The 15,672-nt window shown below is 36.2% G+C and overlaps 2 protein-coding genes across 5 annotated transcripts in view; one reads left to right on the forward strand and one right to left on the reverse strand.

Annotated features, from left to right (window-relative positions):
* Positions 1-899: 899 nt before the first annotated feature.
* On the forward strand, positions 900-11,712 carry LOC107083149 (prospero homeobox protein 1-like; the record flags this gene model as incomplete). Its single annotated transcript, XM_015372151.1, has 4 exons — positions 900-2,108; positions 2,254-2,355; positions 2,644-2,838; positions 9,367-11,712. Coding segments are annotated over 4 exons (1,674 nt in total), but the record flags the coding sequence as incomplete, so codon positions are not given.
* Positions 11,713-13,598: 1,886 nt separating this feature from the next.
* Positions 13,599-15,672, reverse strand: part of ylpm1 (YLP motif containing 1) — a 33,489-nt gene continuing 31,415 nt past the window's right edge. For 2 of the 4 annotated variants that reach the window (XM_015372068.1, XM_015372051.1), the window contains one exon: positions 13,599-15,380. The gene's annotated coding sequence lies outside the window, so the exon portion shown is untranslated. The remainder of the gene's footprint in view (positions 15,381-15,672) is intronic. The other 2 variants (XM_015372079.1, XM_015372060.1) reach the window with 2 other exon arrangements.

The following is a 15,672-nucleotide window of genomic DNA, read 5'->3' on the forward strand; positions in this document are numbered from 1 at the left end:
GCAAAGCCCCCCTTGTCATGTCTGATCTGGGGGGTCAAAGTTTAACTTTCATCTTTGTTCTTAGGAAGATGATAAAACCTGTTAAAGGACTAAACAACTAAATAATTCAAGGATAACTGCAGTTAACAGGTCTTAATGCAAATACTTGGAGCATTTGAAAAGATAACTATAACATTTTTTCCTAGTTTAAGCAACATTGTAGATGTTACTTTACATGAATGTATTAATGATCAAACAAGGTCAATCTTAAATTTAGTACCCCCAGTTCACAGACATCTGATGTAGGTCATAAAATTAAATGGGAGTGGAGAATTGACCTCTGCATAATTAGCCCATGCTCTAACTTTTTTTTTTGCAGCTTTTTAATAAAAAACATAATCACATGACATAAAAGATTTTTCCTCTGTGGATCACAACAGCTCCTCAGGGAATCTTCTTCTGCTTGCATCCATGAATATAAATGATTAATTACAGGAAATCCGCATTAATACAGAGATTACTTTTTTTTTAATATAAACTATCTCACCTCTGAAGGTCGTTTTTGATAAATCTTTAGGAGTTTCCTTGTGTTTCAAAATTAGTAATTGCTTTGTGCTCAATTACAGACTCCTAAAAAAAATGATATATACCGAAGACGCTACTAATCATTTAAACCAAGATGTTTTTCCTTTTTTTTTAATATTGGTTTAATGTATGACAGGAAAGGGTGGGAGGGGTTGAGGCATTAAACCACACCTCCTAACCCTGAAGGGCTCTCAGCAGGTTCACTGCAAATAAATAAGCACTCCTTCCTCCTGAAAGCTAGACAACCTTCTGTGGTCTCTAACCGCACTTCTCAGGTAAGATATTATTAATTTGCTCAGATCAAACACTTAAGAATCATCTAATTGTATTTCTCACTTTTTAAGCTTTCAAGCATGAGTCTTTGGAGCAAAGGTATGTATTCCTCCAGAGACATTTGCCTGGATGACTGTGCTGTAGAGCATCTCCACCTCAATTATCCTGAGCCACCATCAACAAATCTAGGTCTTTTTTACAAGGACAGCAAGAGCATTAAAGGGCCGATTCACAGGACTGAAAATGCTCCAGGTTTGCCCTGTTCCAGCCCGCTGGAGTTTGATCTTTCCGGAGGGAGAACAAGATCTCCATCTTCTTACGGTCATCAAGTGAAGCGTGCCAGAGTTGAAAACATCATCAAAGGTATAACCTGCGTAGACATGACGCAGAATCTGAATGAGGAGACTGATTGTACGCAGGAGGAGGAAGGGGTTGATGTGTTGGCTTTCCATCAGAAACGCATGGAAACAAGAGGAGGTGAAAGCCTGAGAGAAAGCCATCAGCCCCTCAGAGAGTTCAGGACGAGTTTCATTCCCATCTGCAGGAATGAGAAGATTCCCAGATGGAGCGTTTCCTCGGAAGCATCCACAGATGAGGGATTTTCTAAATCCTTCAGCGAATCTAAAAGCAGTCAAGATATAAGAGATGAAGAATGGAAGAAGGGGAAGTCTGATGTCAACTCCAAACCAGGTCGGGTGAAGCTGATGGCAGATGTTTTAAAGTACGAGCTGACCCGAGCTGTGAGCAACAGCGTAGACTCCATTTTCAAAAGCATGGCGCTCATACAAAGCCCAACTGAGATGGAGAGTTTAGGCTCTGCTTCCCAGACAGCAGTGTGCATGGAGAGTAAATTACGATGTGGGACTGAAGAGGTTAAGCTCCATGACATGCAAACGGAAGCTCTGTCACTGGTGGTCCAAAAGCCGGAACCAGAACAGCCCAAAAACTTTACACTTCAATCGACATCAGCAGCTCCTCTTATCCCCAAACCTCCCTTCTGTGTCAGCCGGCAGCCTGAGCCATCAGTGCGACACAACAGCACAGATCATCAACGCCATGCTTTTAGATGTTTGCAGGAGGGATGTGCTGAAGGGGAACCAAGATTGGAGACGTACTGGAATTCAGTTAAAGTAAAATCTAAGGTTAACTCCAGATCTGTGAGAAGCCCTCTCGCCATGCCGGTGGATCAAGTGGTTCTGGAAACCCTGCATCTTCCTAATGTGAAGTTAGAACCAGACAGCTTGGAGAAAAATAATCTGTACATGTCTAACGTATCCTTCAGAAGCAATGGAGTCATTCAGATCTTTCACGGTTATCTTGATAGCTTTCATTTATAAATGCTCCGTATGATTTTATAGTCAGCCATAACTTTTTGTTTAATTTGTGGATTTCTTCCTTAACACTGCTGTATTTCAGGAGTGTCTAACAACAAACCATCTGAAAAAAGCAAAGCTGATGTTCTTCTACACTCGCTATCCAAGCTCAGTGGTGCTGAGAATGTGCTTCCATGATGTGCAGGTAAGAAAGGCTTGAGAATCTACCTCAACGATGCTTAAAATACTAAAAAAATAAACTGAAAAAAAAAATCTTCTGTATTTACTAGGTTTGTCTTCAGGGAACCTTTCAAATCTAACACTGTAATCTTTACTAATAGCATTTGCATAAAACTCTGGATACGAAAACAGACACAACCCATCACAGTTTATACATTTAATCCTTTATTTAACAACTGATATGTACAACAAACATGTTCAAATCCAATTTTGTTTTACCAGCTTCCTTACCTAGACTGTGTGTCATCCACAGTTCACGCGCTGCATCACCTCCCAGCTCATTAAGTGGTTCAGCAACTTCCGAGAGTATTACTACATCCAGATGGAGAAGTTTGCCCGGAGCGCTCTCCTCCAGGGGGCGACGGACGTGAGGGATCTGACTGTAGGCAGAGAATCAGAACTTTTCAGAGCTCTCAACATGCATTACAACAAAGCCAACGACTTCCAGGTGAGAAAGATCTATGACCTTCTAAGCTTAGAGGAACTGATAGCTTTAAAATAAAGACAATTCTAATAGTGTTAATAAAAGGTGAGCTTCTGTTTATACTGACTCAATAATTTTTTTACCAAATTCAGTTTAATTTTCCCCTTGATTTATTATTAGCTGTTTCATGTTATCAGTTACTGCATCTGGACTTTTGTAGGGTTTGGCCTCAATGTTTAAAGCTTTAATATTAATCCTTAAATATCATGCTTGATATCATGTCTTAGGAAACTTGTGAATCCATAGTTTTTAGATTTTTTTCTTCTTTTGGGTCTTTTAAAATTTTGTTTCTTATATATTTTGCCTTTTATTTTTACATGTTCAAAATAAAAATAATTCAATTAATTTTAAGAAAACTGAGGAAACTAACCCGTTAAACATGTTTAAATGCTGAGTTTATTTTTTGGAGTAAAATATAAAACGTAGAAGCACTGTAACAAAAAAAAAAAAAAAGCAGAAATCTGTGTATGTATAAACTATATAAGTATATATATAAGTATTTTTATTTTTACAAAGTTATTAAAAGGATGAACTTATATTATATTGAAACATCCCATTTGATCCGTTAATACATAACTTGACCAGGATAGCTTGTATTATTAGTATCGGTATTCATTCTTTCCACAGGATCATCACACAGTTCCAACACCTTGTAAAAGAAAAAAGGTTGATACTACTGAAAATGTCTAGTTATGTTAGTTAATACATTACCATCTCAGATCTAAGATCAGTTAGCGGGATTAGTTTGTTACACGGAGCTCATCATTTGCATATATTTTTTACAATACTTCCACAATAATACAGATTTTAACAATGATTGCAAATCAGCCTACAATAAAATGTGTAACAGCTGATTATAACCATAAAACATGTGCAGTTTTAATTAAGTTGCCTAAATACCTCCACATTGTTATTACTTATTTTCAATATCAGCCTAAACTATTAAACTGCTAGATGCCACCTTAAGGTTAATTTTTCTTTTTCGTTGATCTGGGTCTAAGTAGAGTAAATCGTTTTCATATTATCCTGTATTTTTTAGTCATCTATTTTTTTTAGCCACAGTCGCATTTGAATTTCCCCACTATGGGACAAAAAAAAAAGCTAAATATAGAAAGCCTTACAAGGCGGGTGCTATATAGGTATAATAAAAAAGTTTGATATTTTTCCTTTCTGCATTATTTGTATCCCTTTAATAGTAGATTTAACAGGGCAAGTCTGTAAAAATGTGCAGGTAGGGTAGAGAGGGTAACGGGACGGACGAGCTTCCATTTAAAACAGGAAATACAGAACATTTTTAAATAAGTAAAATGTTTAACTTTATCAAGTCAGATAATTAAATTGTTACTGAAGACCAATATCTGAGCTTATCTCTCCATACAGTCTCTAAAGAAATGTTCTAAAGATTGTAGTTTGTGTACAGTAGGAGTTCTTGTCACTTTATACATGGCATAGCAATAAGCTGGGTGAGCCCCTTCTTCTGCAAACCGCTTTACAGCCTAAGAAAACAAACTAAAAATAATCAACTGAAATTATTGCTTTATATAAACGAAATGTACACATTTCCATTTGAATTTCTTAAACAAATTATTATAAAATCTGTTTTAAAAACTGTAAAGTGAAGAATAGTTTATGCCTGATTAAACATTTTAGATATTTAACTACCGGTATAAGTGATCAAATGCAGTCATTAGAGACAAATCTGGTAATCAGGCTAGAATCTATAGAGGTACGGCCATATTTCCTTATATTGCAAAGCATGAGGGCAATGCCCAGTCTCTACTGGAAGGAAATAAAGGTAAAAATGTGTTTGGGTTTACTTTACTTGTTTTCAGAAGAACAGCAATCAAGTTTTTCCTGATAGGTCAGTTTCTCAGTCTGTATGAAAACCAACCGTGTCAGTCGATATTGTAAATTGTGTTGAACCATGGCTGATCACTGTGGTTTGATTCTGCCTTATTGGCTACAACATTATTCCGGGCCATAATTATTTTAATAACCCAAAACTATTCTTTTAAGAGCACTTGTTTTTCCAGTAGTCTGAATAGTATTATTATTTCGATATCCGGTGTTAGAATTTTTCATCAAAGAAGAAATTTAGCCTCTGCTATTTTCACCAAGCAGCTTGGTGAAAATAGTTTCACTGTTGAAGCAATCATTAGAAAATGGAAGACATGACTGTCAATCTCCCTGGGACTGGGGCTCCAATCAAAATCTCATCTCGTGGGGTCTCAATGATCCTAAGAAAGGTGAGAAATCAACACAGAACTACACTGGAGGAGCTGGTCAATGACCTGGAAAGAGCTGGAACCACGGTTTCAAAGGTTATTGTTGCTAATAAACTAAGACATCAAGGTTTCAAATCATGCACGGCACTGAAGGTTCCCCTGCTTAAAGTCGTAGGGAAACAGCTGTTCCAATCGTTGCAGTTCCAAATTCTCCCGAGTGGTGCATGACTTTACATAAGAAACAAAGTGAATGTTTTTGGTCGTTTATCAAGAGGGCGGGGTTGTTGTGGTGAAATGTTCACAAGCAAGTTTGATTGTGGCCAGTGGCTCTGAAGCATCTTGCTAACCAGTTAGCAACTTAGTGCTAACAGGTTCCCAATGGGAAATTCCATTGGGACCAAGTAGCACTAAACTGCTGACTTAGAAACGACACTGTCAAGGAACGCTATGAACAGCGGAAACATGCAAAAGGACGACAGTTTTGTGTCAGAAGTCATGGATGAGTCTCCTCCGTCATGCATTCTTTATTTAGAAGAGGAAAGTGGGGACGAAGATGTTTTAGAAGAGAACGCCAGGGCAGCAGAAGCTTCTTTGGTGTACAAGGCTGACAGCCGTACATGCTTGAGCCCTTGCCTCGCAATGCTGCCAGTTCTGTTAGCTCTACGCCTGCTGAAGACACAGATGTCCATCCCTGTTACACTGGGACGTAAACTCAATGATAAAGTAAATGATTCTTATTTCTTATTTCACAAGTTGCGTATATTAGCTGCAACATATGAATTAAGATGCTATGACCATTGATATATGATTGGGTGACAAGCTGACATATAACTAACTGGCCTGTATAAGATAACAAAACCCCCCACACACAGATTTTCAGAAAGGATTTTTCTTTTTTTTTTTAAATAGAAATTTTCTACATTTTGGGACAATATCGTCAGATAAAGAGTACATTTATATACATGTTTAAGCCAGAATGATTCGACATTTAAATATGATTTCCCTTCGACTTTAAACCAGTACATGTCAAGGCCCGTCTTAAGTTTGCCAGTGACCATTTGGATGATCCAGAGGAGTCATGGGACAAAGTCATGTGGTCAGATCAGACCAAAATTGAATGCTTTGGTCATAATTCCAATAACCTTGTTTTGCAGAATAATGGAGTACCATCCCAACAACACCGCCCCTAACTGTGAAGCATGGGGGTGGTAGCATCATGCTTTGGGGGTGTTTTTTCTGCACTAGGGGTCATGTATTGTGAGATTTTGGGGAACAACCTCCTTCCCTCAGTTAGAGCATTAATGATGGGGCGAGGCTGGGTCATCCAACATGACAATGACCGAAGCACAGCCAGTATAAGCAAGGAGTGGCTCTGGAAGAAGCGTATCAAGGTTCTCGGATAGCCTAGCCAGTCTCCAGAACTAAAACCAATAGAGAATCTTTGGAGGGAGCTCAAACTCAGTGTTTTTCTCGGCAGCAGCCCTGAAACCTGACTGATCTAGAGAAGATATGTGTGGGGGAGGTGGCCAAAATCCCTTCTGCAGTGTGTGCAAACCAGGTGAAAAACTAAAGAAAAAGGTTGACTTCTGTAATTGCAAACAAAGGCTACTGTACCAATTATTAACATTAATTTTCTCAGGTGTTCAAATACTTATTTGCAGCTGTATCATACAATAAAAATAGGTAAAATATCATACATTGTGTTTTCTGGATTTTTTTTTTTAAGATTACGTCTCTCACAGTGGACATATACCTACGATAACAATTTTAGACCCCTCCATGATTTCCAAGTAGGAGAACTTGCTAAATAGCAGGGTTACTTAAAAAAAAAAAAAAAATCTTATTTACTTAATAATAAATTATTACTGATTTTCATCAATATATATATATATATATATATATATATATATATATAAATTACAGATACCCTTACCCAACCCCTATGTTTTTGACAATTTTGCATGAAGCAAATTAGTAGACGCACGTCTCAAATGTTAACAGACACTGAACAAATCCAAAATGAAATTTGTTTATAATCTTTAGAGGGAAAACAGCAATAATTAGGAGTATGGTGGGAATAAACAATTACTTGATACACCACAGATTTGGCAATTTTTCAAGTCTGAAAGAATAGTGAGGTTTTTCAATTTCAGCATGTGCGGAAATGCCCTGGGTTGGCACAGTTCAACTGTGAAAGACAAAGAAAATCCAGAAAAAAATTAATACAATTATTTTTATTGCATTCAATATGTGATCAGCCACCAATCAACAACAATTCTTGGACACAGACATGTTGGGTCTTTAAATGGCTTACTGTTCTCTACTCATGTAAGAACTGCACCTTTAGAAGACACTATCTCTCACTCGACTATAACTCCGCCATCCAAACCAAGACGCAAGATCAAAGATATGTCTAAGGTTATGAGGGACAACACTGCAGAACTGTACAAGGCTGTAGATGGATACCAGAAAAACAACTTAGAGCACATATTAGAAAATGGAAGAAACTCAAGATAAATATCAGTCTCTGTAAGTCTGGGTCTCCATACAAGATCTCACCTATCGGAGCATGAATGATTATGAGAAAGGTGACAGATAAGCCATAAATACAAGGGAGGACCAGGTCCATTAAGTCAAAAGCAATGGGAAAAATAGTCTGAAAAGCTACCATTGGTAACAGACCAGCTCAAACCAGCATGTGCAGGCTCCTAAAATGTCCCTATTAGTGTGTTCCATTTATACTGTTCTAGACTTCTTGGTAGGCTGGGGTAAAATATTCAGAATGATTTCAGCATTCAGCATCAATGCAACCCTAATTAACAATAGTTAAACTTAACTGCTCTTAATTATCAGCTTTTGTTTTTTGCAGCATTTAGTCTCGCATGAACAACCTTTTAGTGTTTATAAGAGGATATTTTAAAGATTGTTTATAGGTCCAAATGGTCATGTTGAGCAATGTTCTTGCCATGGTTATAGCTGTAAAAGTGGCTGTAGGGGCCTTTTATGAAGATTAGTGAATGTAATATAGATATCAGCACTTATGCCAGGACAGGATGAATGCATCTTAACGCGGGATGGATGGAGCAATGAATGACTAGATTTTAGGCAACAATCTCCTTCCGTCAGTAAAAGCATTGATCATAGGTCATGGTTAGGTATTCCAGGATGGCAATGACTTAAAACACTTAGCCAGGTCCAGGAGTGCTCTAGTCAATCTTCAGGCCTGACCCAAATAGTACATTTTTAAGATGACACCTTCAGGAAATCCAACAAAAACATATGAACATAGAAGTCAAATATTTTTTTGGAGTCTGTGCAAAACTTGTTTAGAAAAGAGGAAAACAAATTGGTACAGAAAGAAAGGTTTCTGTACCAATTATTAGGTTATTTTATTAGCTTTGTGAACATTAATTCCATGAAATAAAATTAACATCTTAAATAACGTACAATGTGAATGTCGGTTTATTTTTATTCATTAATTTTTTTTATTGAATTTGTCAGAGTAGATGACATGGGAAAATGGCAAAAACATAGCAACTGTGCATCAGTATTTACTTTCCTCACTGTACATTGATGTAAAAGGGATGTATTGCTAAGAAGCCATTTATGATAAAAATAAGAATTAAAAGTTATAAAAAAGCCACAAAAAATCTCTCACAACTGAATGTTTAGCTGAGGGAATATGCTGAGTTTTTCCATGTCTGCATGATCTAAAAAGGACTGCAACGGTTACAAATTTACATGCACGTAATTTGAAACAAACTATCAAACGAAAACTTCACAAAAAAAAAAAAAAAAAATGCTACCAAAGATTTTAACAACACGACCAGCTCAGCTGTGCCTATTATAAAAATAACACTTTTCTTCATAATTTGAGATGTAGTCTATAGGTTTTTGCATATAAATGTGCCCTCCATTAAACAGATCAAATCTTCACATGTACAGAAAATGACAACTATTGTTAGGCCTGATGTTTACTGAAATTAACAAGGAATTCACGAGGAGTCAAGAAATTCTAAGTTTTTTCAATTCAGTGTGGCAATTTTGAAAATCTATAGGTGCATTTTGAAAACAGCATAGCGTGAGCCATTGTCTTCAGATCTTATGATTTTTTTTATGCATCATTACTTCACTATGTCTTGTTACTTACCTTGATGTAAACTACTATAGTGCAATTAATAGCACTATAGTGATTTAATCTTTTGTGTTTTAAAGCCACCAACTGAGCACGCAAATTGTAACAAACAATTCTCAAATGCATTCTCAGGTTCCCGACAGATTCCTTGAAGTGGCTGAGATTACACTAAGAGAGTTTTATATTGCCATTTCGATGGGCAGAGACCGTGATCCATCCTGGAAGAAGACTATCTACAAAGTGATCTGCAAACTGGACAGTGACGTTCCACCTGAATTTAAAAGTCAAAATTTTGCATGAAACCGTGAGAAGACATTTTTTTTTACGACATGGACTGACTGTGATTTATGTCATGATGACCAAACAATGTGTGTTAAGCAATTGAAATGTAAGAACACTTATAGACAGTGGAGTAGTAATGTTTAAGTATGTATCTTTTGCTTTTTAATACTCAACAAAAGTAAATTGTTTTAAATATTTAGAGTATTAAAAGGAAATATGTAATCTACTTGAAAGTGTGTGTGAACTTCTAAGTCATGTTACATGAAAACATACACGCCTGTAAAGCCTATTTTCTAAATGAATACAAAACTGAGTCCACACCAAAGAGCAAAAATATTTAATATTTTACAGAACATTGTAATTACATTTTATTCAGTTGAATAAAAAGGTGTAAAAAAAAAAAAAAAAAGAATCTACTGAACCAGTAGATAAGATGTTAAACAATGTGAGATCCATTAAACTTTCATTCGATACTTACAAATCTGTTCATCGCTTTTGATTTCTTCTGGTAGTCCCAAGGAAAAATGTGTCTTCAAGATGAGGTGTTTTTGCTCATTGGTCATCTTTTGGTCATCTTTGATTTGAATTCAGAGAATCCAGGAAGAACAATAATATTCCAGATAAAAAAAATCCAGATTGCAAAAATTAAACCCTGGTTTTCCTTAATTCTTCAAAGAGCTTAAATGTTTAAAAAAAACAAAAAACAATCAGCGATTTTAAAGGTTTTTTGCTTGTTCCATCTGGATGTTTGTCATAATTGATCATTTCATATCATAAAAGTCATTTGAATTTTGGTCAAAAATGATGAAAGTAAACACAAAATCCAGTTTTTAAAATTAAGCTTTTTAGAATTTGGGATAACTTAAGTCTTTTACATGTTTGTAGACGGATTTTGTCCAAGTCATATTTGCAGAATTGTATTAGCCACATTAAAGGCTATTCATGCATTCATACCCTTCTGTGCAGCGTGCATGCAGACAGAATTCCCGCACCGCATATTTAGGAAACCGGCAAGGGTTCGCAAATGTAAACATGAAGTGACATCCAGTAAATAAGCCAATAAGAACAACCAATATCAACAGATTGTGGAAAAACAGTTGAACTCAAACTTTTTTCTGTCGCTAATGGATGGTATTAAGTTTTAAACAACCGTGTTTTCTGGTTCTTCAAGTAGCGCTGTGTTTCCAGTAGGAGTTGTTGCCCGCTTGCCATGTTTTTCCGAACAGATCTTTTCTTAGGTGCACAAGTATGGAAATTCTGCCTGCACAGAGGTCGAGCTGAAAACGACGCAAGTTGGCTGCACAGATCTTCTTGACTTGTCAAGCACAAACCCAGCTTTAAAGCATTTATTCTCTTATAAGCTTTGGATCTGATGTCCGCACATTTCATTCCTTGTCACATTAAGGGTTGTAACCTTTGGAAAGTATGAACTGCCTGTGATTGGCTACTTTTCAGGAAATTAGACCTTTTAAGACTGTACTATTTTCTTTATGGTTGTGGCTAGTAATGTTAGCATAGCATCTTCAGGCTAATAGCTTTTCTCTTCAAGAAAAAAAAAATGCGTAAGTGGTAAATAAATGACATTCAACACAGTCGAAAATATGTTCTGACAGCAGTACCCCTCAAAATATAGAATCATATATAGGGATGCCGATGCCATTTTTTGGCCCTGATACTGATACCTGGCTGTGCAGCATTGGCCGATACCGATACCATCTGTTTGAAATTGTTATTGTGTGTGTATAAAGAACTGCATACTACTTGGATGTAAAATAATTGCCATCATGGCTTTGTCAAGCTGCTGCCTACATTTGTGAAGCAGAAAAAGACTAATGCAAGTGTTAACTTTTATTGAGGAAAGTATGGCTTAAATGATCACAAGTCTATAATTGAACATAGACATTTACATCAGTTTGCATCTAATGTTTAACATTTTTTTTCTTTTGAGTCTTTCACAGTGTTTACAAAGTTGACAGTTAATGAAAGAGATGGCTGTTGGATATAAAGTCAGAATTCAACTCTTGAAGAGGTAAGCAATTAGCCTGAAGATGCTTCTACTATTATGTGACACAACCAGGAAGACAACAGTATTTTTTAAAGAGACAGTCTTTCTTGAAAAGTAGCACCTGAAAAACTTGTGTTTTACTTTTTTCAGTGGTTACTACCATTTAAGTGATAAAAGGTGACACAATTGTGTAGAAACAGAGCTTCGAGCGAGTGGGAGAGAGGAAAATGCATTTGTGTGATATAATGGGCTCTTTTGGTACTCAATCTAAAAGCATAGAAAATGTGGGTGGGGAGTACTCAACGTCATATGTTAAGAACATATGTGTATACTGGGAAAACAAACCGCTCATATGAGTATTTATTGACCTTATACACTATAGGTAGAATTCTGGCTTCATACAGCAGAAGACCTCCAGTGCGCTTCAGCTTGAGGTCTGAATATATGGCTGGTCATTCTTTAGAATTTTTTTTTTTTAATAGACAGCAGACTTTGGATTTATCTTGGCCACAATCAAAGTGATTATAGTTTTGCAATAAAGTTGTCTTCACCAGAAAAAAAATATGGGGAAAAAGATTAAACTCTATGGAGGAGGCCAACAACCCTGAGCCATATCGGTTCAGTGATATGGCCACTGGTACTAGAGTTGCCTGAGGCCACCGGTGGAGCCAAGCTTCCCAAGACATGAGGACAGTTTGAGTGTGTGTTAGCACTTTAAATATGTTTCTACAGTTAAATTTACATATAATTTAAGTTTGTATCTTGCTCCTGCTGTGTACTGAGGCACATACAAGACAAGATGCTTTTACAACCACAACAGCAGAGCTACTCATGTCCGTTTTTTGTGGTGACATCAGTAATGTTTCAATCATCACCAACAATAATACAAAAATCAAATGCCATATATTCAAACTGAGACACAAAAGAAGGGTTACAACATCCAATAAAGTGTCAAAATAATTACTGGCTAATGTAGACAGCACAAAGATATCCATGTTAACTGGCAAAAAAGATTCTGGTGTGAGCTTTTGGTGAATTCTTCTTGTAAACAGGTGTGGCAGTAATCAGGACGGTGTGGCCAGAGAGAGAGAGGGAAATCTTGGTGTGATCAACTATTTTAATTTGGGCTAGGCTATCACGGGTTTGATTCCACCTCTTTTAATAATAAAACCAATTCAAAACTGCATTTTGTGTTTACTTGTGTCACTTTTGACTAATATTTATATTAGCTCGACGTTCTGATTCTTTGCAAACATGAGAGCAAAAATAAATTCAGCAATTTAGCAAACCCCCTGTACAGGAGTTGTAACCAAATATGGTGAAAGCAAGAGGGGCCTCCTTACACCCCAACAAAGAGGCACCAAGTAACTAAAAATTTCCACAATTTTTTTGGAAAAGTCAAAGGTATAACAATTCAATAACCGTTTTTTTTCCCTACACAGTTTATACTATTTCAATAACACATAGAGAAAAGTATTCTAACTTACATAATCATGGAGAATGTTTATCAGACAGTTGTCCAACATATAGTCTGACATAAACTTGGTTCACACCGACTATGTTCTGTGTCTTCATCATTTGTCACAAATTGTGCCATGCGTCATTCCACACTGGATGAGTGTAAGGTCCATTGATGCATCTGGACAGCCCCCTCTTATTTTGAAATGTACCCTTCCCATATTTGATTTCCTCTCAGGCTCATTTGCTGTTTAGAATTCTACTGATTTTACCCAGTCATTCATCAAAAATGGACTGGAATCTTATTTCTGAATGGGACAGAGAAGGACTCCATCATACACGGCATCCACGGGGCCACAGAGTTATTGCATTGCCTAGAACATTTTTAGTTTTATTTAACGCTCTGAACCCTCATATAAACGGGTTTTTGCACCATGTTTTTTTTCTCCCACACTGTTTACATTTGATCACTCCTGCACTATATGGAATGGAAATGTTCTGAAAGCTGTACAAAAACGAAATTTCATTTTGTATACACTCTGTGTATACTGTGTACACTCTGTGTATACAAAATGACAATAAAAGTTGTTCAAGTCTTCCATTTGCGAGGACAAAAACACATTTAAACCCAGGACAACTGGTAACGGTTTGTTTTAAGTATTTTATCAAAGCATATTAATGAAAAGCAAAGCAGAAGGAAAAAAAAAAAACTAAAAAGTAAACTGGCAACAGGGGTAACCACAGTCTTAAGATGATTGTGAAGCAAAATCTCAGGGGAGATTCATAAGTGCTCACTGCGGAGAAGTCGTGCTCTACATTACATGACTCATTCAAAGAAAGATTTGACCCCTTAAAATTACAAAGGAGAGTTTTGAGAAGTAGCTCCCACAGAGAATTGATGTGTGCTGTACATTGACCTAAAAAAGTTTAATATGTCAAAGTAAGCCAGTACTTAGATCAAAACTTGTGCAGTGTTGCTCCATTTTAACCCAGGTTTATAAGGCAGACAATAAATAAAAGACTGCAATCCCAATCTGTTTAGATCATAGTTTACCACATTATGGCAACAAACGTGAAAAAAATGCTTCATATCAGGTTTCAAACAATACATCTGACATACTGACATTTGAGTTGTGGTGCTTTCACTGATAAAAGTTAACAGAGTTCAGTGCTTAGTTTAAAAGAACTACCCTAGAGCATAACAGCCAGGTATGAACATCAGTCTTACGAGGTAGTGAAAAAATAAAGCCTCTTACAAAACGTTTAAGACCATTATTTTTTATGGCAATGTTCTAAATTAAATTAGTTTTATAAGGATTGCAAACTATATATTCAAACTGAGGCTTTTGTTTTAGCCAGAACATATCAGCCCTGGGCCTTCAACATGCTTCTGAATGTACAGAAGTGACAAACAAATAAAATTAGAACATTATAAAAGCATTAAACCATATATTTTACTTGCCCTTTTAAAACTTCCCTTAAATAACACAAGAGATGCTAAAGAACACTTTGGTTATGGTATAGGGGAAAAGAAGAAACTGCCAGCCTAAATAAATAACTTTAAACAAAATTTAAAAATGGCCTTTTCATAGTGTTAAAACCGATTTGAAACCCTTTAGCTTAGGTTCAGGCAGCTCAAGAACACTTCCTGTGTTCACTAAGCTTTTTGTTACCCATTTAACATTTGTCTGATCATCTGAATATACCAAAAATATTAATCTGGGTATTTTTTAACACTTAAAAATAAGTCAGCAACAGGTTATTGAAAGGAACTGGCTCCTCTTTAATGTTTCAAAAACCACCTGGTGACATGCACAGCAATAAGAGGCTCAAAATCTAGAAAAGGGAATTACAGAAAATGGGACTTAAACCATCATCTTTGTTCCTACATCTACTTCACATTGGATTGAATTATATAAAAAATATTCTGTTAGTTTACAAAAATAAGCATTAGCTTAACAGTGAGCTTAGTAGTTTAACAGATGGATACAGCGGATAAGTGTCTGAAAAAAAAGTGGTTTCAAAGCTGAAACATGCAAGACATTTAATATGGAATAGCAAACTGAACAGCAGATCGTCCGTACATAGAGCAACACACAACCGTCACAATGAAACACCACTGACAAATCATATCAGAAGTTTATAATGTTGTGAACCATTTATTTTACTCTACAACACATTGACTAAAACAGTTCTTTGAGTATACAGAACGAAGTCAAGAAGTATAAAACAGAAGACTAAAAGATGTCTGAAGCACAGATTATCTACCACAAATCATCCAGCTGGGAAAAAAATATGTTCTTTATATTATTAGTGAATGAAAATCAAATGACAACTGCTGGGATTATCGCACTGATGTAGGTTTCACATAGAAGCTGGAACGTGTTAACATTCTGGGCACCTGTTGAGAGCAAATAAATCATTTAGTGGCAAATTATTAATTTCAAACAGTAAAAAAATCATATGTTTTATGCTATAACAAAAATAATTCTGTCTGATCATTTTTAAAACATTCACATTATTCCTTAGCTGCCTAACATTTGCTCCAATCTTCCAACAACGGCCGGTTGGATGAAATGGCAGCTAAAAGAATGTTGAAGTAAAAATCTGATCAAATATCTCATCTTTTTTGTCATTAGCAGACAGATCGTTACGACAAAATGTTATATTTAGAATTTATGAAGAGCAGCTGC

The sequence above is a fragment of the Cyprinodon variegatus genome, unplaced genomic scaffold, assembly GCF_000732505.1.
Source record: "Cyprinodon variegatus isolate N-32 unplaced genomic scaffold, C_variegatus-1.0 Scaffold4, whole genome shotgun sequence".
NCBI classification, from domain to species: Eukaryota; Metazoa; Chordata; class Actinopteri; order Cyprinodontiformes; family Cyprinodontidae; genus Cyprinodon; species Cyprinodon variegatus.